This window comes from Hemicordylus capensis, chromosome 4 (genome assembly GCF_027244095.1).
Source record: "Hemicordylus capensis ecotype Gifberg chromosome 4, rHemCap1.1.pri, whole genome shotgun sequence".
In the NCBI taxonomy this organism is placed as follows: domain Eukaryota; kingdom Metazoa; phylum Chordata; class Lepidosauria; order Squamata; family Cordylidae; genus Hemicordylus; species Hemicordylus capensis.
The window spans coordinates 7,574,477-7,601,458 of NC_069660.1; the positions used below are offsets into that span (position 1 = coordinate 7,574,477).

General features: G+C 44.6%; 1 protein-coding gene across 9 annotated transcripts in view; it reads left to right on the forward strand.

Moving 5' to 3' along the window:
- The window catches only part of RTEL1 (regulator of telomere elongation helicase 1), a 196,493-nt gene that overhangs the window by 139,245 nt on the left and 30,266 nt on the right, over nucleotides 1-26,982 (forward strand). For all 9 annotated transcript variants that reach the window (XM_053244686.1, XM_053244691.1, XM_053244693.1 and 6 more), the window contains exons 29-31: nucleotides 8,646-8,859; nucleotides 13,587-13,724; nucleotides 18,631-18,744. In XM_053244686.1, the coding sequence (XP_053100661.1) occupies nucleotides 8,646-8,859; nucleotides 13,587-13,724; nucleotides 18,631-18,744 (466 nt within the window). The remainder of the gene's footprint in view (nucleotides 1-8,645; nucleotides 8,860-13,586; nucleotides 13,725-18,630; nucleotides 18,745-26,982) is intronic.

Here is a 26,982-nt window from a genome sequence, read left to right on the forward strand (position 1 = left end):
GTTAGCAGGGGTCAGGATGCATAGTTGATAAGGGAAGTAGAGCCTTGACCTTCTGGGGTACATACATACAATACCAATATTTTTCTGTCCATCAAAGCCAAACACAGATGGTGGTGGTTCCCTTCGTCAATGTGGTGACAACATCGGGCTTGTTGTGTTTCACAGTGCCTAAATAGGTTAACTCCTTGCACAAGAGAGCCTTTGCCAGGTGGTTCCATTGCTGTACAAGCCGCTGCACAACATACAGGCCTACTTGTCTTTGTGGTGGCTCTCCAGCTTGCTTCCAAAGGTAGATAGTTCCTGTCAGGGGTAGGATGTTTCTGCATCATAGCACCACCATATTTTCAAATTATACTCTTGGTTTGCTTGGCATGTGTTGCCAGAAAGGACAGAACTCTCAGACACACACCAACTGCTTATCAGCTGTTAAGTTGGACCCAAGATTGTAGTATGACTGCAGCTGCTGCACAAACAGATATCTCTGACAAGCTGGCACCCATTAATCACTCTTCTCTCCCTTTGTATGGCTTTGTCATAGTATCTTAAATAACCTGCGATGGCCTCAAGTCATCTCAGGCTCAGCATTACACAGAAGTAGGGATGCCTCAAACGTGCTGCCCACATTCCCTGCAGTGCTTCATGACTGGCATGAAACACACCAGCCAGGATTAGCAGGCCAAACCCATAAGTCCATATGCATTGGGGTGGTTTTCTACTCTGTATCATATTTTTATTAATAAATTAATATCTTTATTTTGGTCTTTGAACAGCATAAGGTAGAACATAGAAGCTATAAAGTTGACAACTATGACATTAATAACAGTAAGGTCTATGCCTAAAAGCAAATAATAACTCTAGAGTTAAAAGGTGGTAGCTTAAGAACTATAAAATTGTCCTAAAGCTAAAATGTGTGAAAATTTACAAAAAGCTATGAATTTTGAACAATGACTATAAGCTATAATAAAAATATAAACTATAATACAAGTAATAAGGTATAATGATAGGATGATGCTCTGTGCTATCTAAAATGCTAAAGAGATCAGCTGTAACAGTAAAAGCTGTAAAACTAAGTAACTTTAAACTAGAGGCTACAATACAGGTATAAGCTGTGTCAGGCCAGGTTACTTCTTGCTGGCAGTTAGACCTCGACTAATTTTGCACGCTGCACACAAAACTAGGCAACATTATGTGTTATAAAGGGGTCACAGTCAGAGAGTAATAGGGAAATGTAAGATTAGTCAGAGTGGCCTGGCAGCTTGATAAGTAATGGAAGAATAAGAGTATTGCGGATGTCTCTATAGAATGAGCAATAAAGGAGGACGTGTTAGTTTGTTTATTTATGCTCATTGTCCAATAATAAAGCCAGAAATTACAAGGGTTGCAATAGCAAAAAAACAAATATCAGATGAATAAACAAAATCACAGTAGCAATTAAAGCAATACCAAATCGTCATCGCAGCAGTTTCATGAACAGTCCGAGCTCACCTTTGAATCAGTCAAGGAGCTACGCACCCTAATGGCTATATAACAAAATTTCGCCACGGTATAAGAAATAAGGGAATCATTATCTGCAAGTAAACATTTAACTAAAAAATCATCAGAATGTCCTGGGCATCTAGTCAATAAGGGTAGAATCAGACAGTGCCTAAGATCCCGATAGAAACTACAATACAATAAAATATGAGCAATAGTTTCAGTTTCACTGGAGCTGCAAGGACAAAGCCGAGCCTCCATGGGTAGATGCTGAAAACTCCCAGTAAGCAAGGCTGAGGGGAAAGCATTAAAACGGGCTCTCGAGAAGGCCCAGACGAATTTAGAAAAAGTAATAGATGTCAGATATGGTTCAGAAGAAAAATCTGACCCAATATTTAGTGGTCTGTAGAATGCAGGCAGATAAGCCACCTCATTCTGCAACTCAATATCCTCCAGTCGCTGACAGACCATATTTTTTGCTCTCACAAAGCCCATTTCAAATAAGGAGTCTGGAGCTAATCCAAGGAGAAGGAGTTTGTTGACTATCTTCAGACACCAAGGCGGCTGAGGCATGACTGATAAAAATTTGGATATGAGTCCTATTGGTAGAAGGTGAGGTTTTAGCCAATAATAAATGATTAACAGCCAAGCCCTAGTTTCTACCCTTAGTAAGTCAGCCTCCTGGGAAATCACCACATTAGCAGTGCACCTAGGTGCAGAAAAAAGAGCTCTCGAGAAGCCATCCTGATGTATGACCATCTACAGACCAAGTGAAATTCTTAACTCTGTTGTTAAAACAGACAATTTTAGTTTTGGAATAATTGATAACCAAATGTTCCTCCTGGCAATGGAGAGCCAAGACCCTCAAGGCTCTCTTAAGACCAATCCTGGTCTGTAAAAGGATCACAGTGTCATCAGCATTCGGAAGTATTGGTAACCTTTTGTCAGCTAGTTTTGGAGCATGGATATCCAGACTCTGGAGCCATTCAATTAGCGCGTTAATATAGATGTTAAATAGAAAAGGTGCCAATATACAACCCTGCCTCACGCCTTTTGAAGTTGGAACTGAATTAGATAATTGGCCTTCTGGACAATTAGAGTGGCATTCTCATGAAGTTTGTAGATTAATAATAACAGCCGCTTATTGATTGATGAGTTTGAAAGTTTTGACTATAAGAGGCCTCTAGAGATAGAATTGAAAGCGGCTTTAAAGTCAACAAAGGCTGCAAAAAGGGATCCTTTGTCAGAACAAACATATTTGTCAATTAAATACTGCTGAATTAGGCAGTGGTCCATAACTGATCTACCATACCTAAAGCCAGCTTGTTCTTCCTCCAGAAAGCCTTCTTGTTCTAACCAATTGCATAGTTTTATACAGAGATGTTTGGCATATAATTTGATTATTTTATTGAGAAGGCTTATTGGCCTATAGTTAGCTGGATCCTCTCTGCTCCCTTTTTTTGAAAGTAGGAACTATACTAGCGAGGCCTCAGTCATGTGGAATTTGAGCCATCTGGTCAATATATGTGAATAGAGATGCCAAAACCAGGGCCCACCAATCAATGTTAGATTTCAATAGATCGGGAGGAATGAAGAAATTGCCCGAGGCCTTTCCACTCTTTAGTTGAAAAATCAGTTGTTTGGTTTCTTGAGGTGTTACAGAGGACCATTGAGGAGTGGAATCAACTGGTAGAGCCAACTGAGTGTGCGTACACTGGTCACTGTAGAGGGAAAATAAGTGAGATTCTTATTCCTCAAAAGAGCCTTATAAGCTCTCTTTCTCTTCAACACTTCTAATTTCAACAGCTTAGATGGGTTGGCTTTAAAACAGGCAAAGGGGGACAAGATCTCTCTTAGCGATCACACAGTCCTGATCAAACCACTTCCTTATGGAACTGGTCTTAGATATAGAGTGAGGGAGACCAGATCTAGATAGTAGTGGTTTTAAATTCTGAATAAGTGCATCATAAGCACTGAGAATGGAAGAAGAGTTCCCTAAGAGTTCCTAAGAGCTTAGTGTGGAACTCATCGCCATGCTCTGAGTTGATCCAATCAGTAACCGCTTTGTTTCGCTGCCAGTTCCACTTAACTTTAAGCAGCCCAGTTTCGACAGTTGCGTTCAAATGTGTGCGCATGGGTTGTTTAAGGGAATAAGAACAGCCCTGCTGGATCAGGCCCAAGTCCCATTTAGTCCAGCATCCTGTTTCACACAGTGGCCCACCAGATGCCACTGGAAGACTACAGGCAGGAGTTGAGGGCATGCCCTCTCTCCTGCTGTTACTTCCCTGCAACTGGTACTCAGAAGCATCCTGCCGCTGAGACTGGAGGTGGTCCACAGCCCTCCAACTAATAGCCATTGATAGATCTCTCCTCCATGAAGTTATCCAAACCTCTCTTAAAGCCATCCAAGTTGTTGGCTGTCACCACATCTTGTGGCAGAGAATTCCACAAGTGGGGTTATGTGTTGTGTGAAAAAGTACTTCCGTTTGTTGGCCCCAGATTTCCTGGCAATCAATTTCATGGTCTGCAAAATTGCAAAACAAGATGAGAGGAAGATGGTCAGTCTCTGGTCTTGGTACAATTTTAACGTCCATTACCTTCATGACCAAGTCACGTGATACCCTTAGATAATCAATGGTAGAAAGCTTAACCGCAGACCAGAAGGAAAATTGCCCAGGACAATCCCCAGGGGCTGCTCCATTCAAAATGAATAGATCTAATTTATTGGCTATCTGGGCCAGACATAGCCCAGCTAAATTGCTGATAAGATCTAAGGAAATACGAGGAGGAAAACAAAAAATTACGTCTGAAACAGGAAGACAGAACGAGATCTTGTCAATTAGTGAGGTATCATTATGGCCCATCCTTGCATTGCAATCACCACCAATTATCAACAAGGCAGTTGGATATTCTGAGATTAATTGGAGAATATAGCACTTCACGTCCTTCCATTGTGATTTGATCTGCGCATATAAACACTGTGGAGGCAAGTACAGGTTAACACAGAGTAACATAAACTTATTGAAAGATAGCAGTGCTGCCACAGCCCATCTAGCATAGAAAGGCAATTTTTTGACTTGGACTTTTAATGAGTGGAAACAAATAGCCTGAGACCACCCAATGGTCAACCACCCTTAAGGCTTGGAGTTGCCTTTGTCACTACCGGATAGTAATTAGGTATGACAAATTCAGAGATCGTCCAGGTCTCCTGAAGGAATAATACATCAAATGAGGAAATTAATTTTTAAAAATCATAGTCCAAACTTTTCAAAAGCCACATGGATACATTCCAAGAGATCAGAGAGAATTAAGAATTGTGTGAGTCGTTGGTAATGTCCTGTGCAGTATTCTCATTGTTGATGTGAACTATTGTAGGCTGATTTGAGGATGACTGGCCAACAGAGGAGAAAAGTTGAGGTCCTTCTCCATTATCCTGTTTAACAGTTGGATTATCCTGTATTCCAGAGTGCTCTGGCAGTATTTCCATTTGAGCTGTCTGGGCTGTTGGGTTGCTTGCAGGTATGGCCAGACCCGTGTCCGACAAGGCCAGTGTCTGGGTATGGGCTTGCAAGCAGTCTTGTTGGGCTTGGCATGCTTGTGAGATGTCTTCCTGGTAGCAAGCCTCCCAAATTTATTGAGCCACAGATTTAGAATAATCAGAGTCCTGCGGTCTGTGGTCAAGGGATGTATTATGTAAAACACGGGTTTCTACTTCATAGTCTTGGCAGGCACTGAGCAGTTGGTTTGATGAAACTGGGGCAGCTCGACAGGGATTCTCATAAGGTATATCCTCAGATGTCAAGGACTGAGGAATCAATTCATCAGCATTTTGCTGAGATGTAGGAGTGCATCCCGAAACAGTTCTCAGTGGGATCAAAGAGGTGACCACTGGAGCTGGCTCAGATGGAGGAAGATTTTGCAAAGGTTCATCTGTTGATTGTGTTTTAAGAGAAGACTTAGAGGCAAGGGTTGTATAACTTTGAGCTAAAGCTGATTCATTAGAGGCCAAAAGTACATCCAATTGATTTATTGACAGATTATCCTTAAATGAAGAACAATGAGATGGAATCTTAGAATTGTTTGTTGCATCACTAGTGCATGAAATGTCAGCTGCTTCACCTATGGTAGGCTCAAGGAGTGGCATAGAGTCAAGATGGGAGGATTTCAAATTGATAACTGTTAGTTCATTCTGTGGAAGAATTTCCACGCACGTGGTAGACCCAGAGGATGGAGTAGAGGCAGAGGACAAGGGTATAAGGTTAATCACTGTTAAGTCCTTCTTGGGGGGGAGTCACTGTTTCTGTCAGATTGGCCATAAGTCCTTCATATTGCCGTGCCAGAGCAGGTATTGAATTTGCAGAGTTCTGCACCTGCACCCAGGAACTTTGGATTTCCTTAAACGCCTGGATAATTTCAGGAAAATTCTCCAAGTTGCGCACTGATGTTAGATCTATTTCACTTTGTACAATAGAAGTGTCTGTTCTGGTTTTCATAGATTTGGGGATTGAACTTTGGCAAGGCTTACTATTGCTGGCTGAATGCCCAGACAGTGTTGTTTCAGGCCTTATCTCAAGGCCAAACTTGGCAGCTGTTCCAGAGTTAGGCAGCCTTTTAACCCTTTCGCCACATAAGAACACAAGAGCAGCCCTGCTGGATCAGGCCCAAGGCCCATCTAGTCCAGCATCCTGTTTCGCACAGTGGCCCACCAGGCACTGCTGAAAGCCTACAAGAAGGAGTTGAGGGTATGCCCTCCTTCCTGTTGTTACTCCCCTGCAACTGGTACTCAGAGGCATCTTGCCTTTGAGGCTGGAGGTGGCCTATAGCCCTCCAACTAGTAGCCGATGATAGACCTCTCCTCCATGAAGTTATCCAAACCCCTCTTAAAGCCATCCAGGTTGTTGGCTGTCACCACATCTCTTGGCAAGGAATTCCACAAGTTGATTATGTGTTGTGTGAAAAAGTATTTCCGTTTGTTGGTCGTAAATTTCCTGGTAATCAATTTCATGGGATGACCCCTGGTTGTAGTGTTATGTGAGAGGGAGAAGAATTTCTCTCTGTCCACTTTCTCCACACCATGCATGATTTTTTAGACCTCCCCTCAGTCATCTTTTTTCTAAACTAAAAAGCCCCAGGTGTTATAACCTTGCCTCATAAGAAAGGTGCTCTTGGCCCCTGATCATCTTGGTTGTCCTCTTCTGCACACAGTACTCCAGGTGTGGCCGCACCATAGTTTTGTATAAGGGCCTTATAATATGAGCAGTTTTATTTTCAGTCGCCTTCCTAATGATCCCTAGCATGGAATTGGCCTTTTTCACAGCTGCCGCACATTGAGTTGACACTTTCAACGAGCTGTCCACCACGACTCCAAGATCCCTCTCCTGGTCAGTCACCGACAGCTCAGATCCCATCAGCGTATACTTGAAGTTGGGTTTTTTCGTCCCAATGTTCATCACTTTACTCTTGCCAACATTGAACCGCATTTGCCATTTTGTCATCCACTCCCCCAATTTGGAGAGATCCTCTTGGAGCTCCTCACAATCAGTTTTGGATTTCACTACCTGAAAGATTTTGGTATCATCTGAAAATTTGGCCACCTCGCTGCTTACCCCTGCTTCTAGATCATTTATGAATCAATTAAAAAGCACTGGTCCTAGTACAGATCCCTGGGGGACCCCACTTCTTACTTCCCTCCATTGTGAAAACTCTCCATTTATCCCTACCCTGTTTCCTGTCTTTCAACCAGTTAGCAATCCACACATGTACTTGTCCCCTTATCCCATGACCGCTAAATTTCCTCAGGAGTCTTTGATGAGGAACTTTGTCAAAAGCTTTTTGGAAGTCCACACATTTGTTGACACTCTCAAAGAACTCCAAAAGATTCATGAGGCAAGATTTACCTTTGCGGAAGCCATGCTGGTTCACTCCCAGCAGGACCTGTTCTTCTATGTGCTTTACAATTCTATCCTTGAGGATGCTTTCCATCAATTTGCCTGGAACGGACGTTAAGCTAACCGGCCTGTAATTTCCCGTATCGCCCCTGGATCCCTTTTTCAAGGACTGAAATAACTCCTATTGCATTTCCCTGTCTGTATTAACTTCCTTAAAGTCCGATGAGTCCATGGGGATTTCCAGAAGCAAACATATATAGGAATATAATTTCCTGGACTATTTACTAAATCAGTTCCAATAATGTAGCCCAAGAAAGCAAGGAGGGAGAAGGGGGGGGGGGAGGAGAGACTCCAGTCTGTGCCCTCCACTTCTAATGCCGAAATCTTTATGTACCACTATTCAACAGAAAAGATAAAACCAAAATACAAATACTTGTGCTTGGAGGGAAACCCCAGTGTACAAGTTTAGGTCCTGAAATGTCTTACTTTTTCATATTAATTTAACCCTGGGTGCCCTTTTTTCCAGTACCACACTACAGACTTTTGGTTCCACATGTCAGAGCTTTAACTCCATACCACAAACTGCTTCAGGAATTCCTGTGGCCTAGTCAGCAGGGTATCAATTTTAGTAATAAATATCCACTAGAAAAAGAGGAAATGAGAGAGATGTACCAGCCGTTAATTTCTGTCCCAGTTGACCAAACGAATGGGGCCCTAATGAAGAGCAGTCCCCAAGGAGGAAGATGCTAATTAGTTATGCATCTTTTGCAGATAAAAGGTTTCTTTAAAAATGTGAACCCACAAATGGAGGGAGAAAGGGAGATATGAGTCTTCATCCCTTTGCTCCTCCTTCTTCTACCACCCCTGCAATAAATTGATTGTTGTTAATCAATTTATTGATTGGAGGAATAGGCTGAGAGAAAGCATTTTCTTTGCCCAATCTCCTGCTTGGATGATGGTGGTGAAGGGAGGTCCAAGTCCTCTCTTTTTGTCCAGGGCCAGACTGGGGGCACTGAGAGGGCGGTGGAATGTATGTGGGGAGGGCGCCGGGTTTTGAGCAGAATGGGTGCTTAAGGGTGGGGGTATTCATTGCTGCTGAGTGTGGCGGGGCTCTGGGGCACCCTACAGGTGGGGCGCACCAGAAAGATGCACTGTTGCCCTGTGGGCCAGCCCGAGCCTGCTTTTGTCCCTGAAGCAGTTGTTGGAAGAAGGGAGTTGTGCCCAGAGACAGCACACCAAAGAATGTTTGCTGATCACATAAATCCCCCCCTCTCTCTTTTACAGCAGGCAGCCTGTAAAGAACCAGATCCCTCCGAGCCCAAAAAAGCCAGGGCTGCAGCCTTTATTGCAACAGTAAAGCAATCCCTGAGCCAGCTGAATTTTGATATGTTCTCACGAGCTCTCCAGCAGTACAAGAGCACAGATGACTTCGACACCATGTTATCTCAGATGAGTGCGCTTTTCACCGAAGAACAGAAAAAGCATGTCCTGTTGCAAGGTATTGCAACCATGCATGTGTCCCGTGGGCAGCTGCTGATATTTCCTTTGTGCACAGAGTGCTGTGTTCCTCTTGCTAGCATTTTTGCAGAGTACAGTGCAGAAAACTTCACTCTGTGGTGGTTGCACTTGCATCATTTTTTAAATAACTTCTTCAAATCCCTGAGCAGCCCTGAAACAAGCTACCTATTAATTGTTGCATGTATGTTTATGTAAGAAATGAAAGCTTAACTGGATTTTGAGATCACACATCTTCCCAGTGACACCAGTATTCTGTCCTTCCGTTTGCTTGCTTGATCCCATCAGTACTACCTTGTAAGGAACTTGGCAATCATGCTTTATTAAAGAAGAAGAAGAAAACCTTTTGCTTAGTGTACTACAGGTGTGTGTTTACATTTCAGCAAGCCAGTAAAAGCACCACAGCCCCCCCACCCCAAATGTAGAATTTACTTGATTATGGAGGGGTGTGGTGATCCAGTGCTTGGGGTACCATAAGAACCATAAGAACATAAGAGAATACTAGCTTATGCTATGTTAAGAACATAAGCCAGTACTGGCTTAGGTTATGTTAAGCAATGTAAATGCTTGGGCTACCATAAGAACATAACTAATACTGAGTTTGCAGGTTAGGTATCTACATAGCTTCTACTGGGTAGAGTGGATGTGCAGAAGAGTACATCTGATCTCTGCAGTCCCCCCCCCCCCCACTGGTCTCTTGACACATAACATGACTTTCAAGGGATTATTACAGGACTTTAGTCATCTGTACTCTGGTTTCCTCCAGGAAACAAGGAGCTATTTCAGAGGAAACTATAACTACTGTTCCCCCAGAATATTGTCCTTCAGTGCCCCGCTGTTAGGTTAGATTATTAATTAATTAATTTAAACTTGTATCCCGCTCTTTCTCCAAGGAGCTCAGAGTGGCGTACATGGTTCTTTTAATCCTCACAACAACCCTGTGAGGTAGGTTAGTCTGAGAGATACATGACTGGCCCAGAGTCACCCAGTGAGTTTCATGGCTGAATGGGGATGCAGACTTGGGTCTTCCCAGTCCTAGTCCAACACTCTAACCACTACGCTATCATGGCCAGAAGGTTATCCCTTCTGTCACATCTGCACTGTTTGGGACCCACTTTGGTGTGGTGCTGTCTCACAAGACTGTACATGTTTGTGTTTCAAGGCAGCATGAGTGGATCTTTCTCACAAAATCGCCATCCTGCCAGGAAGGAGAGCAGCTATCAGATGGGGAAACTCACCCAACAGCTCTGCCTACAAATTTCAAATATAATCATATTTCAAATATGATTTCATATTTTCAAATATAATCATAAATCATTTAGGGTGCTGCCAGCGACTCCAGCTCCCCAGAAGCCTCCAGGAGAGAGACGAGGAGGAACACCTGCTTCTCAGGCAGACCCCAGGGTGAGGGACTGGGTGTGCCTGTCTGCTTCTCTCCCCCCCCCACCCCCCGGTTTGCTATCTGCCACCCAGGACTGGCTGCTGAGTGGAGCTGTGGGTTGGCTTCTCAGGACTGGGGCCCAGGGAGTGACTTGGCAGCTTTCTGGATTCCATCTGTCCAGAGCCAGCTGCTCAGGGCTATTCAGGGTACTGCCAGTGGCAGTGGGCCTGCCACTGGATACACCAGGGATACACCAAAGGGGGTCACCCCTTTGGGGGAGGCTGAGGGCCAGGCCTCCTGGCCCAAGTACTCACATGTGGGTGGGCATTTAACAGTTTGGCTTATGTTTTTAATTAGGACCTGGGTGAGATTGGTTTACAATGTGTCTGGGTTAATTTGGAGATGGGGAAACAGAGGGTGTATTCTCGGGTTATGGGGTGGCTAATCCGGTTGTGGTGGGGAATAGAAGAAGTAATGTTGGCAAGTCAGTGGGCCGTTACAGAGGAAAGGAAATACAAAATCTGTTTCCCCTTCCGGCTGTCCTGCCGGCTCTTTGACCTTGGGGAGCAGTTCCAGCTACCCACAGGGCCTCACCTTGCTCATTTGTAATGCCAGGTCAGTTCAGAACAAGTCAGAAATCATCCATGATTTGATTCTGGATGAAGGGGCCGACCTGGTATGTATTACAGAGATTTTGTTGGGGGAGGCTGGTGGCCCAGACTGGTCCCAGGTTCTTCCTCCAGGGTACTCTGTTGAGGAGCAAGTGTGGGGACGTGGGCGGGGAGGTGGAGTGGCTGTGGTCTGTAAGAATAACATCTCCCTTACCAAGATCCCTGTTGAAGTGTCAGACCATATTGAATGTGTGTACTTAAGTTTGGGGACCAGAAATAGACTAGGACTTCTGTTGGTGTTCCAATCACCCTGCTGCCCCCAGGCTTGTAGTGGTGGGTGACTTCAGTGTTCATTTCAGGACCAATTTGTCCGGGACGGCTCTGGAGTTCATAGCGGCTGTGATAACTATGGACCTATCCCAAGTGGTCTCGGGAGTGACACATATTGCTGGTCACTCGCTTGATCTGGTCTTTCACTCTGATCAGGGTGGTGTTCCGTGGGTGGGGACCCCTGTGATTTCCCCATTGTCATGGACGGATCACCATCTGGTTAAGGTTTGATTCACGGCCACGTCCCACCTTCGCAGGGATGAGGGGCCTATTAGGATGGTCCACCCAAGAAGGCTATTGGATCCAATAGAATTCCAAGAAGTCTTGGAGGGGTTTAGTGTTGACTCTGCCGGTAATCCTGTTGATGCTCTGGTGGATAATTGGAACAGCAAGCTCACCAGGGCAGTGGATGTGATCGCTTCTAAGTGTCCTCTCTGACTCACTTCAAAATTGGCCCCTTGGTGTATGGAAGAATTACAGGAGCTGAAGCAACAAGGTAGACAACTGGAGCACAAGTGGAGAAAGACTCCGCTCGAACCTGACAGATTACAACATGAGTGCATTTGAAGATCTATGCTCAGACAATATGTGCCGCAAAGAAGTGATTCTTTTCTGTATGTATTGTGTCTGCAAGTTTATATCCAGCGGAGTTGTTCAGGGCTGTGAGAGGGCTATTATGTGCCCCTCCTTCCCTGAATCAGTATTTGGAACAAGCAGTTACACGCTTTGACATTTTAAATGAGTTTTTAATGGACAAAATCTCTCATATTCGGGCTGACTTAGACTCGACAATTATTGCAGTGTCTGATGCAGAGGTGTCCAGTGACTCCTCTTTGGCTAGGTTTGATCAGTTCCAGTTTGTGACTCCTGAGGATGTGGACAAGCTGCTTGGAATGGTGCTGCCTACCACTTGTTCTCTTGACCCTTGTCCGACACGGCTTATATTATCTGGCAGGGGGGTTGTTGTAGAGATTATAAATGCTTCTCTGAGGGAGGGCAAGATGCCTCCTTGTCTCAAGGAGGCAATTATTAGACCTCTTTTAGAGAAGCCTATGTTGGATCCCTCAGAGTTAAGCAAATATAGGCCTATCTCCAACCTTCCATGGTTGGGTAAGGTGACTGAAAGGGTGGCAGCCTCCTAGATCCAGGCAGTCTTGGAGGAAACTGATTATCTAGACCCATTTCAGACTGGCTTTTTGGCGGGCTATGGAGTGGAGACGGCCTTGGTCGGTGAGTGTATGTGAATGTATGTACTGTGAGTGTATGTGAACAGGACTATGATTGTGGGTAGAGTAGAACTCAGACCCAAGGGAATAATAGACCTTTCCTGTCTTATTTTATGTCAGGAAGAATGAGATTATGATTCTAGCTGTGCACAGTAGTCACTGTGCACATAGTCTGCACAGTTAGAATCATAATCTCATGGGGTGTGATTGTTCTAAACGTTAATTTATGTGAGCAGAATATGGGATGTGATTGTTCTAAACATTAATTTATGTGAGCAGAAGTTGTGTTCTCCTTGGGGATATGTCCAAATGACCATAGCTTTGTAGCAGAGAACATGCTTTATATACAGAAGGTCTCCAGATTGATCCCCAGCATCTCCTGCTGAAAGAATCTCAGGTCACTTGTTGGGAGGAAGACCTTTGTCATAGACTTTTGAGTAGACAGTACTGGGCAAGATCCTCCAGTGGCTTGATTCTGCATTTATTTATTTTAATTATTTGTGACTGCAAGACAACAAAGCATCTTCATTAAGACATCTTCATTTGTGTCCATGTTCTTATAAGATGTGGCAGTGGCCATTGACTTAGTTGGCTTTAAAAGGAGATTACACAGATTTAAAAAGTAGGTGAGGTGTATCAACAGCTTTTAGCCATGTTAGGTATTTGCAACCCTCAGGTTCAGAGGCAGTCTACTTCTGAATACCAATTGCTGGTGAACAATAATGGGAGAGGGCCTTTGCCTTTATGCCCTGCTGTGGGCTTCCCAGAGAACCTGGGAGGAAATACCTGTGAGAAGTAGGGTGCTGGACTCTTACGAAGATAATTTTAAATGGAACTTGGCCCCAGTTGCTGATTCTGTGACTTTTCATGTTTGCATGGATTGTAAATGGAGTTGAACATTTAACCTCAGGGCTGCAAGGCCTTTTTCATGTGAGAGCTACATTTTGTTTGTTTATTATGTTTGTACACCACCCCAGACTTCTATCTCCAGGTGGTTTACATCAGTTTGTAATGCCTTATACTACTCTGAAAAGATATTGACATGTTCAAAGAAGGCTGAAAAATATCTAGGAATGTAGTGTGGCCTGAATGTAGCATTCTGGCAATGTGTGATTGTGTAAACTGTCACTGTGAACCTAACCTTTCTTCTTTTAATTGCAAGAATTTTACCAGTTTGTTCGGCCACATCACAAAAAACAGTTTGATGAAGCTTGCCAGAGCCTGACCGGAGTGGGCTGCGGCTATAAACCTGAGCACAGTCTACAACGAGAAGAGAGACTGCTGTTGGCCAAGAAGGAAGGTGAGAATGTCCTTTGTTTGAGAGATCAGCAAGCCCCAGGGAGCTTCTGTTGCTGCCATTTCCTGTTGGTCTGAATAAAGGGACTGAGGGGTGCTGTGTCTCTATTTTAGAATGGTGAAACATCTTTATGGTGATTTGGAATCATTCTGAACATGGCTAATAGCTCCTCGAGGCACTCTAAAGCTCCACCCTTCATGCACAGAGTGCACTTGGTATCTTGGATGGCAGAGTGCCTGTATCTCAATTCCTTTTCAACTGCCTTAGCATGCGCTTCATTAAAGTTCACTCCTCGTTTTTTCATCTCTGTTCCTGTGGAAATTCAAAGAAAATTGGTTTAGTTTCAAAGTCTTGGACTTGGACTGCTCTCAGCTACTCTCTTTCCTATCGTTTTGGACACTCAAACCTTTTTTAAGTGTTCAAGGGGGGACTCTTCCGTCATTGGACAAGCACGACCAGTGTTTGCTCTGTTTGGACGAAGGTTATATCATCCAGACATGTAAGACTTGCCTCTTTTTTTACTAAACAGACCAGAAAAAGAAGAGAATTGCGTCTTAGGGCTGCTTTATACATAGAAGCGTTACTCCCAACGCCTATGCCACATTTCCCATTATCGTCCGTATCTGTGGCTTCAATCTCATCTGAACATCGACCCTCAAAGTCTACGTCGATGTCAAAACGTTCGCCCAAGAGAGCCTCCCATATCCAACGCATCAGCCTGGAGCGCACCAAGGAGTTTTAAAAGAAGCCCCTCAATGTCTCCAAGGAAGGACATCACAAGCACCATAAGAAGCAGAAACAAACACAAGAGAATTGTGTTTTAGGCAGTATACAAATATGTTCAATAAATAAATTAGTTACTTATGGGGAAGACCCCTCATCACGCTAAACTTTTAAATACAAAAAGACCACCTCCTTGACATCGATCCCAAAGTTGAAGACCCTGACATCGGAGACCTCAAATTGTCCAACATCGATATCAAGCCATTGTTCATCATTGAGAGTTATCAAATTCTTCCCCCTCAACCTCAGTTCAACCACCAAAATTGGACACCTTATCCATAGAAAACTTTTTTGGAAGTTTGGGATCATACCCATTCTCCTTCCATAGTTCAATACATCTCATCTAATGCCTCCTCTTCTCCAGAGATTTTGGATGTTACTTTGACTGCAACCTTGCCCCCGGAATCGATGCCAATACCGACCTTGAAGCCAACATCGAGACCGATACTGAAATCAGTATTGATGCCAACTCATTCTCTTGCAGATTAGGGGACCCAATCTGTTCCAGCAATGGGGGATCCCCCTGATAGCTCTCTACACAACTGCAACCAAAAAGAAGTGCAAGCAATACTGCTCAAGAATGGACTTAGGGAAAAGGTATCTCAGGGATGCCTTCCAAGTGCCATGGAAGGATCACGATTTGTACTTGTTTACCTCTTACCTGCTATTGACCAGAGTCTTGAGAAACTCTCACAAGAGAAAACGAAATGCCTAATTCTCCCGCGTGGTGGCCAAGGCAACCGTGGGTTCCCCTTCTGCTTTGACTTTTCAAGGGAATCCACTACCACCTTTCTCAGTGCCAAAGTCTCTTGTCTCAAGCGAGTGGCCATATCTTCCACCACAGTCTTCAAACCTTGAATCTGACAGCATGGAGATTAAATTAACTAGACAAGATTTTACTGAATGAAAGGAAAGGAACAACTAGGTGCAATTACACTTGCAAATGGAAAAGATTGGCCCAGTACATGTAAAACAAAAACTTTGACCCTTACTGGGCCTTCATGAGACAGGTTTTGCTTTATCTTACTTCCCTGAAGCAGTTAGGACTTTCTAATTCTTCCGTTAAAGTCCACACAGCGGCTTTTTTGGCTACTCACCCAGGTTGGGACGCTAAAACACTCTTCTCCCACCCTGACTCCAAGAGGTTCCTAAGAAGTACAAACAACTTGTTTCCCCCAGTGAGAAAACCATGAAGCCTTTCTTTAGCACTTTCTTCTTTGACAGTGGCACCATTTGAACCCCTTGTCTCTTCCTTGCTGAAATTGCTAACCCTAAAAATGGCCTTTTTGGTAGCTATGATGTCTGCAAGCAGGGCCAATGAATTGTCTGCATTAAGGTTAGATTCCTCCCTCCCTCTATTAAATTCTTTCCTGACTAAATAGTAATGAGGACTAACCCTCCTTTTACGTCTAAAATAGTTTTTGACTTCAAAATCAACTGGGATATTGTTCTCCCTGCATTTTTCATGAATCATACCTCCACTCTGGAACTCTATGGATGTCCATAGAGCTCTTCTTTTCTATATGGGCAGAACCAAAGGCTTCAGGAAGACAGGCTATTTGTCACCTTCAAAGGTCATAACAAGGGCAACACTATTTCCAGACAAAGATTTTCTCATTGGCTTGTAGAACTCATTTTCCTGTGTTACAAACTTCAAGGAGTAAAACCTCCTCCAACTATTAAAGCCCATTCCACCAGAGCTGCAGCTACCTCTGCAGCACATATGTCTGGAATTAGCATTATGGACATTTGTAAGGCAGCCACATGGTCTTCTAACCTGCTGTTCATAAAGCACTATGCCATTGAACAGCAGCCGAGGTCAATTTTGGACGGGCGGTTTTTAAAAAATTATTTAATTACATCCTTGCACCCTTCCACCTCTTTGGTGAGCTCAGTTATCACTCATGTTGGGAATGATTCCTGATCACCATAAACTTAAACAGGTTGCTTACCTGTAACCGATTATCTTTAGGTAATCCGGGATCATTCACAATACCTGCCCAGCCTCCCCGCTGCTTGGAAATTATGTCTGGTCACTTACCTTTAGCACTTCCAGCAAAGAACAGACCTCTCGAGGTTGACCAGAAACTGAGCTACAGGCTCTCTGCCGCCCAAGATACCGATTGCACTCTGTGTGCGAAAAGCAGAGCTTCAGAGTGCCTAGAGGAGCTATGAAATCCTTCTGTGGGGCTACTGCACAGGTGCATTACCCATGTTGTGGATGATCCTGGATCACCTAAAAGGAGATAATCTGTTACAGGTAAGCAACCTGTTTTTACCTGTTCTCATAGCAACTTCTGTGGGTGTATCCTACTCTGTAATCACAACTTCAGCTTTCTCAGCAAGGCGTATAAGGGTGCATTATTCTCTTCTGTCCTTCTTGGTAAAAAGGCAGGGGGGCTGAAGCAGAGTATCTTTACAGCTGTCCAACTCCGCTCAATGATAGGGGTGAGTCACATGCATGCTCACTTGCTACTTGCTGGTAAATAACACACCCCAGTACACTGAGAGGTTGGTGAGAAGTATCTGGCAGTACATCTGGCCTCAATACTGAAGGAGAATTTATTGTTCCTTTGACTCATTGTAACAGCAATGTGCTCTCATTCTTTTCTGGTAACTATTCACTTTAGTTCCCCCTTAAATGTGCTTGTAGTTAAGGCGTGGCCCAGCTGGAGAACCCTTGGATTTTTAAAAAAGGTCTGATTAAAATGAATCAAGGTTTTGTTCCTACTTCATTCTTGGCATCCTTTTCCTCCTCTACATAAACCAAGTCTGCCTTGCCAGGTGACTGAAATAATGCAACAACACTGAGTCAGAATATGTTCTCATTCAGAATCAGAAAGAAATACCTTGTTCTGGGATGGGAAGCAGGAACAGAGCAACAACTTCCACCCAAGAGAGGAACTTCCTCCTTTAGGGTTGGTTGTGTGTTCTGCCTCTGCAGAAGTGGGTGTTGGGGCTCAAGCTTTCCTGAGTCACCTACAGAGCAAAGCAATAAAGAATAGGAACAAAATGATCACTTTAGTAGTAGTAGTAGTAGTAGTAGTAAGTTTATTACGATCATAGACCAGCACAGAATGATCACTTTAAAACTGAAAGAGAGAAAAGTAGTAGTGAGGATTTCCTACACTTGTCCCCTCTCTTAGGCTGGTGTTATAGGACCAGGGGGGTTCTCCTTTCATCCACCCCACTTCAGGATAATGCTGCAAGACTAGGTAACAGCCACAAGGAGTACTTCAACCCCTCACCCTAGGATAGAGGGTTGCAGAGTTGGGCTGTGCATCCCTAAATCTTCCCCAGATGGCTTGGCAACCTCCAAATCTGGAGCTCAAAGTATCCAACTGGGCATCCTCTGTTCTGGATGCTGGCGTCATGCAGGAGGAGCCCTAGTGTGGGATCTGCTCAGATTTGATAAGCTGTTGAGTAACATCTCTGGGCTCCATGTTTCTTTCGGTCCCCAGGTGCTCCTGGGGTGGCATGGATCCATCCAGGGGCCTTAGCTTTGGAGCTAGATGGCGCAGGAGGCCAACGCCTAAAAAAATTGGGGAAATGCAGCTGTTTCAAGAGTCACAGTGGAGGTAGTGGGATAAATCAGAATCTGCTGCCTGTTCTGCTCAAGTGAACGGCAGTCTTCTTTGGAAGTGCCATCAGCAAAGCTGAGGAAAGCCGCAGAAAAAGGGCTGCCAGTGCAGCACAGTGCCTTTCCAGGCCTCTCTGCTGGAATCTCCCCACACTGTCAACCCCCCCACCAGCATTCCAAGTATTGGAGCTTCAGATTATTCCATCATGAGGCCTCTTCCCCTCTCAGGCCCTAAGAAATAGTACCAGAAGGGACTGCACCGTTCTGCTGTTCTCCCAAGTCTTACTCCACCTGGAAAGATTGGCAACCTGCCCAACTGTAGGGGCTCCTGGTAGGCCCTTCCCTCATAGGGAGGTTTCCGCTTTGTTCTTTCCTCTCATCCCAGGCAGGGAAAAGGCACTTCTTGGTTGTTTCAGATGTTAGCATAGAGTTTCATTGCTATGATGACATCAGGTCTGCTTTTTTTTATCTCTCTTCCTGATGAATTCTCAAGGATTCCCCTCCTTGACTCAATCCATGTCTTTGTTTGCTTCTGTTCAATATTAGAGAAGGAATGTGGGGAAAAGTTCACATCCTTGGAGAGTTCTTCCAGACAGCTCAACTCTGAGCAGCATTTGAACAGAGGAGGATTTCACCTGTCTTCTGGGTTGGATGTCACAGGTATGCTTCTTGTAAAAAAGCAAATGTATGCATTATGATAACAAGGTTAGGAGGATGCTAATTGTTTCTAGTCAGAACAAGCCAAAATGGTCTCCCAGCTTTTGCTGCCTCATTTGCAGGTGGTGAAAGGTGTGTGGAGGGCATTTCAGTGTTCTTTCAGGGAGAGGGGTGAATTATAAAGGTGGGTGAACTTACAGCAAGCAGCATGTGCTTATTCTGGTGGACACCATTTTCCCCACCTGAATGCACTCCTGAACACCACATCCTATAGTGTTATTCCAAAGCACTTTTGGGAGAGGAGGGATTGTGGCCTCTACTGCCATTTACCTTCCCCGCCCCTACAAATGCCCCCTCGACATGACATGACATGACATTTCTAACAGAGTCAAGGAGAAAATCCATTCTACAAGTTGTGCCTCCCATTTACTCCTCATAGCCAGGGCCTATGTCATTCAAAGGTTTTCCAAGAATGCTGTAAGTGGTGGACCCACACAGTTCTGGTCCTGTCTTGCTCCTATTAACAGGTCTTGGAAAGAACTTCTCCCCTTTCAGCACCATTTTCTCCTTGGCTATCTTCTCTCCGCTTAAGTGTTAGGGAAAGCCTAGACCACATCCCACTCTGAATATGGATGAAGAGAGGGTGAGGCCCAGTAGCCTCATTCTGAGCTCATTCTCTGAGGAGCCCACTCAGCCCTAGAGAGGCAAGCCTAGGATTAAATCTACTGTATGCCAATTCAGATCTTGTGTCTCCAACTCCTTCCCCAACAAATGACACTTCCAGCCTGCTCTGGCAGCATTGCCACCAAGAGGCTGACAAATCAGAGGCCCAACTGCAGATAGGCTAAACGATGACTGTACCAGTTTCCCCCACCCGCTTTGGGGGACAGCTGCAGGAGTTTGTTCAAGCTTTAACAAACTCCTCCCAAGACCAGTGGGTGATGATGAACACCATTACAGAAAGCTATGCCTTAGGCCACACCCACTCTCCCCATTACCATTCTACCAGCTCTCATCTGTTCAGAAATCCCCCTCAGATATCAGCTCATGCAGCAAAGCTCTTCATCATCCCATTCCGAGGGCAGTTGAGCCACTACCCTCAATGGAAAAATGCTCCGGCATTTATTCCATTTTATTTCTAGTGCCAAAGAAAGCTTATAGAGAGTGGTCCTAGACCTCAAGTATCTCAGCTGATTCATACATAAGAGAAAGTTCTGTATGGAAATGTTGTGCATGATCAAAGAAGGCATCCAGCCTGAAGATTTCCTGGCATTTCTGGATCTGACGGAGGCCTGTCTCCACATCCCTCTCTTTCTTACCACAGGTGGTGCATATGCTTGTCTACAAGCAGAACCATTTCCAATACGGATCTCTCCCCTTTTGGATTCTTGTCTGCCCCCAGGCATTCACCTAGAATATTATAGCACTCATGGGGCACATATGAGGGTCCAGGGGATCCATATTCCTTGACAACCTGCTTATCTGGTCCCTCTCTCTCCAGCAGGGAAAAGAGGATGTTACCTTTATGCTCTGTTGCCTAAACAGAGTCACGGATTCCTAGTGAGCATACAGAATAGCTCACTACAACTTGCTGACAATTCACCATTTGGGATAATGAATAGACACTCAGACATCCACCCAATGCTTGCCTCATAAGAGGATACAAAAGTGTTATGGAAAATCCTAGCACTCTCCTCACATCAGACTGATCTAATGATGCGCACTCAGCCCCTGGGCTTAATGATCACCTATATAGATTGCACCCTTGGGATCAATGGCACTCTCACCTCCTCCAGTGATTTTGCTTCCTGTGGCAAGTGGAAATTATAGCCCCATCACCAGGAATGTTTAAAAATCACTGCAGATATGGCTATCTTTAGCTCTCTTCAGGGGCATCCCTTTAACAGCCCAAGCAGATCCATATTATCACCTCACTGGATGGGGATCCAGTGAGGCAGTGTTCCCTCTAAGGCGTGTACATGTGCACGCACTCACAAGGTTTTTTTTAATGTCCGCTCAGTTAATTTTAGAGCCTGCTCAGGTTGAATCAGGAAGTTCCCTCTCTGAATGCACTCAGGAGCACACTGCCTTGATACTGCTGCCCAGAACAAAATTTATTCTGCACACAGATGAAGAAAAATTAGAGAGAACACTGGTCTGCCTTCACTCTGCCTGCTCTTCCAGGGCAGGAGGCAACCTTCTAGCTCAGGGCAAATGGATGCCTCTAGAGCTCAGCCCTGACATCAAACAGCAGTTTGGCCAGCAACCTAAAGCTCACCAAACCTCCTGATTCACCAATAGTGAGTGTGGGAGGCTGCCTGTTTCACTTCTTTCATGCTTGGGAGGCCTTAATTTTGGACAATGGGTTCTGGACACCAACCTATACGGTTGCAAGATAGAGTTGTTTATTATTATTATTATTATTATTATTATTATTATTATTATTATTATTATTTTATATTTTATATCCCGCTCTTCCTCCAAGAAGCCCAGAGCGGTGTACTACATACTTAAGTTTCTCCTCACAACAACCCTGTGAAATAGGTTAGGCTGAGAGAAGTGACTGGCCCAGAGTCACCCAGCAAATATTATGGGACAGGTTCCTCCCCATACATTGATCAAAATCACCACAAAAACACAAGGCATTACTGTCAACAATACAGCATCTACTCAACATCTCCACAATAGTGAGAGTCCCAGCAGGTCAGGAACACCAGGACATTTACTCCATCTTATTTACCATGCCAGAAAAAGACGGCACCTTAAGGGCTGTACTCAACCTCAAATATCTCAATAAACTGGTAAGACGCAGAAAATTTCGTGTGGAAACCCTTAGGTCTATCTCGGAGGCACTTCATCATATGGACATCTGTGGATCTCACGGAAGCCTACCTCCACGTGCTGATACACCAGGAACAGTGCCGCCACCTCTGCTTCGTGTACAATGGCCTACACTATCAGTACACAGCCCTATCCTTTGGTCTATCCTCAACCCCAAGGATATTCACAAAGACCCTGGCCCCATTAGCGGCACACATGCGACTACAGAAGATCCGGGTATTTGCATACCTAGACAATCTACTCATTCAGTCACCTTCAATGGACTCAACGAAAAGAGATCTCAACAACACCCTGACCATTCTAAACACATATGGCTTCCTTGTGAACATGGCAAAGAGCAACCTAATACTGTCCAATCGGATCCAACATTTTGGTGTGCTCATAGACACTATCAGCAACTGTCTCTTCCTACCAGAGGATTTCATAGAGAAGCTGCAGACACTCATCCAGCAAGTACTGACACCAGGTCAGTACCAGTTCTCACTCTGGCACAGCTCTTGGGCCTCAAGGTCTCCTCCATAAAAGTGATGCCTTGGGCATGTCTTCATCTTTGCCAACTACGGTGGTTCCTCTTACCTCACCAAACCTCCATAGCATGGTGGCATCACATCAAGTTAAGACTTACAACATTAGTCAAAACTTGCTTGCACTAGTAGCTCCAACCTGCTCATATATCCCAGGGCCGCCCATTCCTGGACCTGCCTCGAACCATCATCACGATGGATGCCAGCCTGTCCGAGGAGCACAGTATAGCAATAGCAATAGCACTTACATTTATATACCGCTCTATAGCTGGAAGCTCTCTAAGCGGTTTACAATGATTTAGCATATTGCCCCCCAACATTCTGGATACTCATTTTACCGACCTCGGAAGGATGGAAGGCTGAGTCAACCTTGAGCCCCTGGTCAGGATCGAACTTGTAACCTTCTGGTTACAGGGCGGCAGTTTTACCACTGCGCCACCAGGGGCTCAGTCAGTATCTCAATCATTCAACATAGGATATGGATGACACAGGAAGCCAGACACAGCTATCAGCTGGCTGGAGCTACAGGCAATTTGCCTGGTGCTCTTGGTCTTCTGGAACAAAATACTACACCACCATCTTATTTGCACCAACAATACCACAGCCAAGGCACATGTCAGTCAGCAAGGGGGGATGTGCTCCAGGTCCCTACACAACGAAGTGATCCTTTAACTATCATGGGCAGAAACACACGTTGCCTCTTCCCTGGCACATCACGTCAGTGGGTCCCTGAACACTCAGGCAGACTGACTGAGCAGGCAGGACCTCCAAAAAGCAGAATGGAGCTTCAAGCCTCAGGTATTACAGATAATTACATATGCCCTGGGTCACCTCAGAGTAGACCTATTCACATCTCCGAGCAACACTCAACTCCCAAGGTTCTTCTCCCACTTCCCGTGCAACCAGGCAGAAGCAGTAGATGCCTGTTCAGCACCATGGCCCACTGAGCTCCTGTGTACATATTCCCTCCATTACCTCTACTCAGTCGGATACTGTGGCGTGTAAGTTTCCTGAAGGCAGAGGCAATCTTGGTGGCAAGTCTCTGTCCAACTGACTCCGGACCCATCCATCCTTCCAAAGGTCGCTTCAGTCTTTCATAGATCTTAGGATTTAGTTCTTCCATCGTTTTGCCTCAAGCCTACTGTAGCAAATTAAAGCCTTTGTCTCACAGCAAGCTCACATGAGGGAAAGAAATGCTGAATCATCCCTGCTGAGCTGCTTGGCTAGGCTTCTCCTAAAACTATCTTGTATTATTGGTAGGTTCAAAAGGCTGCCACCACCACCCGTTTTATCGACACAGCTTGAACCTCACTGGGCTTGGTGGGAAATCTCTCTTTATTTTGCTATCAGATAACTATAAAAACTTTCCACGTACAAGCCTACATGTGGAGAGAAAACTGATAGCTTCTGACTGTTTGAGGACATGATTGCACCAGAGAAGTCCCCCTTCAGCCCCCCTTTCCCTGAGTTAAGAACCAACTCAGAGAGGATTGTAAAAAGAAAAGGCTTACAAAAACAGTTTTATTCAAGGACTGCAGACTGCTTTCATCTGAGGCTTTCTTAGATACAGTTAAGAATACTTAGTAGATTGCAAAAATAGGTTGTCTTGGGCACGTTTAAATGTTTATAGAGTCTTTTGCAATGCCCTAGGTAGGATGGGCATAGGCTAGTATTTCTTATTCCAATTACGTTGCAGGTAACTATAATAAAACAGTATCAGGAATATGCAAAACACACACATCAAATAAATATAAATTCTAATGCAAAGTCTGACTAAACAAACTTTTCCCTAGACTAAGCTTCCCTTTCCCCTTGAACACACCAAACTCTGGTTGAGCATTCAAGTTTCCTGCCCTCCTGTCTTTCAAGCATCTGCAGAGTCATTCTTCTGCAGCCATCCTCCATGGCCACATGTCCTTCTCTAACAAAGACCTCTCTTCTTCCTGTCAACAGCTCTCTTGGCCCCACCCACCAGGTTTGCTGATTGGCTGAGCCCTGGAGTTCACCAGCCTGTCAATCAAGACAGGGTTCACTTCAAGTTAACTCTTTACGGGGAGGGGAGTCTGATCACTACACCTACCATCACCAAAGAGAAGCAGTGGCATAAACACGATGTACGCCGCTGCCTGAAAACATACCTCTCTAGAACAGCCTTGTTCAGGTCAACAGAGGCACTCTTCATTTCCTTCCTTCTCCTTCCTGTATCCATGGGCCAGCAAGTGTCTTTCACAACTCTGGCCAGGTGGATCAAGGCATGCATCACCTTAGTGTACGAGGTCCAGAACCTTCCTGTGCTACTCAAGATAACCGCACACTCAACACGCTCTGCAGCCACATCAGCGGCTTTTTCCACTAATGCACCACTAGACGAAATATGCAGAGCAGCTACTTGATCCTCTCCATCCATGTTTATAAGGCACTACAAATTGGACCTTTTCAAGTCCGCCCATGCCGCATTTGGCAGATGTGTCCTACAACAAGTTCTTCCGCCCTAATAGCTGGAGACTCTTCCACCCGTGGTGTCTTAGCTGTGGCATGTCTCACGTGAGATGTCCTCACTCAGCAGCAAAGAAAGGCGCATTGGTCACTCACCGTGAAGGCTTCTTCTGGCTGCTGATGTTGAGAACATCTTGACCCATCCTGTGGGTGTCTACGGCTGCTGGTAAGCGTTTTCTCTGTTATTTCTCCTTCTGTACTGTACCATCCGTATATTCTTATATTCATTCTTACTTACCTTTCTAGAAGCTTGGCTTTACTAAACAGAACTGGGAGGTGCTGTTCTCTCTCGCCTCTTAAAGATTTTGCTTAATGGATTGTCCTGCCTTCTGGAGCGTGTGGGGAGGATAATCCACATGAGATGTCCTTAATACCAGCAGCCAGAAGAAGACTTCACAGTGAGTGACATATGCTTCTATTCTTGCTGGAAAGCTGATCTAAACAAAAAATAGTTTTCAAGTGACATCTGAAGGTACAGGGAGAAGGCTGGCTGAATCTCACAAGATGAAGTGTTCCATGACCTGGGCTTGGCCCTGTCCTTCATGTCTACCTACTGCCTGTCATGTGATGGTGGGACACAGAGCATATACCCCGCCAAAGTGTGTGCACAAGTTCATATGGGCAGAAACAGTCCCTTGGGTATCCTGGTTCCAAATTGTTTTAGAATAATGACGTTTTGCTCTGTTTAAGTGTTATTATGGAAGACATTTTTGTGGATAAATTAATTTATTGATATGTACAGTTAAATAGGGAATTTTTTTTCTTCCTTTAAAGGAAGATGTATTAACCGACTGAGTTTTATAGTTAAATAAGTAAGTGTGTGTGTGTGTGCGCGCGCGCGCACGTGCATATTTGTGTTTGCTTTGCCACATCATCTAGCCAGAAATTCTCAACTCATTTTGAAATAACTGACAGAAATGAGAATACAGTAGTTGACCCTGCTGCCCATGTTTCTGTTTCCTGACATGATGCTGGCAAATCTAAAAATATCACATGAGAAGTCAGGTCAAATCAGGACATGCTGTAGTCAACAAAGTTAAAGACAGCAGTTTCAGATGCAACACTAGTAAAGAATAAACTGTTGTTAAGTACTGCCGTGGGAAGCATCTGTGATATCATCTGTGATATTAATCCCTTTGCTGCATCCTGTTCTACGGTTGCATTCTGTTTAGTTAGCCATTGCTTGGGATGAGTAACTCTTCTTCCAGGCAATGAGCTTGCTAAACCCTTGTGCTTCTTCAGGCCCTGTGACACATAGGTGGTCCCAAGTGATCTAGTCCTCTTTTTTCATAGTTATCTGAGAGGTTTATTTTAATAGCAATCATTTTCCAGTGCATATGGCAGATTTTTTTATACTGTAGCTACATGGGAATGATCATGACTTTCCATAGTGAGGAATTTTCTTTGACTCATTAAAGAGTCAAATCAAGGACTTTCCAGTCCTTTGGTCAAGGTTAAATTCCGTTTTGGGGAAGGCAGATGGAAGATGCCCTGGTATGTGCGTGCGGGGTGGTGGTGGTATCAATTAGGTTTTGCTTATTTTGGGTGGGAACTGGGAGGATGGATGGCTTGGCAGGCTACTAGCTAGAAACCTCCACTTTGGAAATGGATACCATGTGTAGCACTTCATTTTAGTTAACCTGCTGTTAAGCACTATTGTTCAGTCTCTTCTTTACTGAGATTCTTGCAGTGTATATACATTATTTTGTTTTATTTAAAATTAAATATATATAATTTTGCACTTTAGCAGTCTGCTGCTAATATGCTGGTATGGTACTTTATATATTTGTGCCTTGGGCTCTTCATTTGTGCCTTGGGCTCTACATAAATTGCTGCTATTCTCCCCTTGTGAGCAGGGGGCATTCCTAGGTGGGTTAGGTCCTGCCTTTAGGACTGGGAAGGCAGGACTGAAAAACCGCTCTCTATAAGGCAGTAACTACCTACCCATTTCCAGTCTGTCTCGCTGCATGTGATAGGGAAGCAGAGTTTTGTCAGAGCTCCTCAAAGCTTTAACTAAAAGCAAGGAGGCGGTGGAAGGAAGGTTACAGAATGAAAGCTTCAGCTGAACAGGGAGAGCAGTTCTGGCCTTTCTTCTCTCTGTCCTTCCTCCCTTTGTACCAGGTTAGTGGGAACAAGGGCATGAGACAGTAGCCTAGAGATGCTGCTGGTATTTTCCTACACAGCTGTTGTTCTTTTCTCATGCCTTCCTTGACTTCTTGCTAAAGAGAACAAGGAACAATTCTTACAGCCATTCCTGTGACTCAGGGAAGGTTTTCAGCAGGAGGCAAGGTCTCTGCCTCAGTGTTATTTCTAAGGCGTGCGTGGGTGTGTGCGCTCACAATTTTTTTTAATGTCCGCTTAGTTAATTTTAGATCCTGCT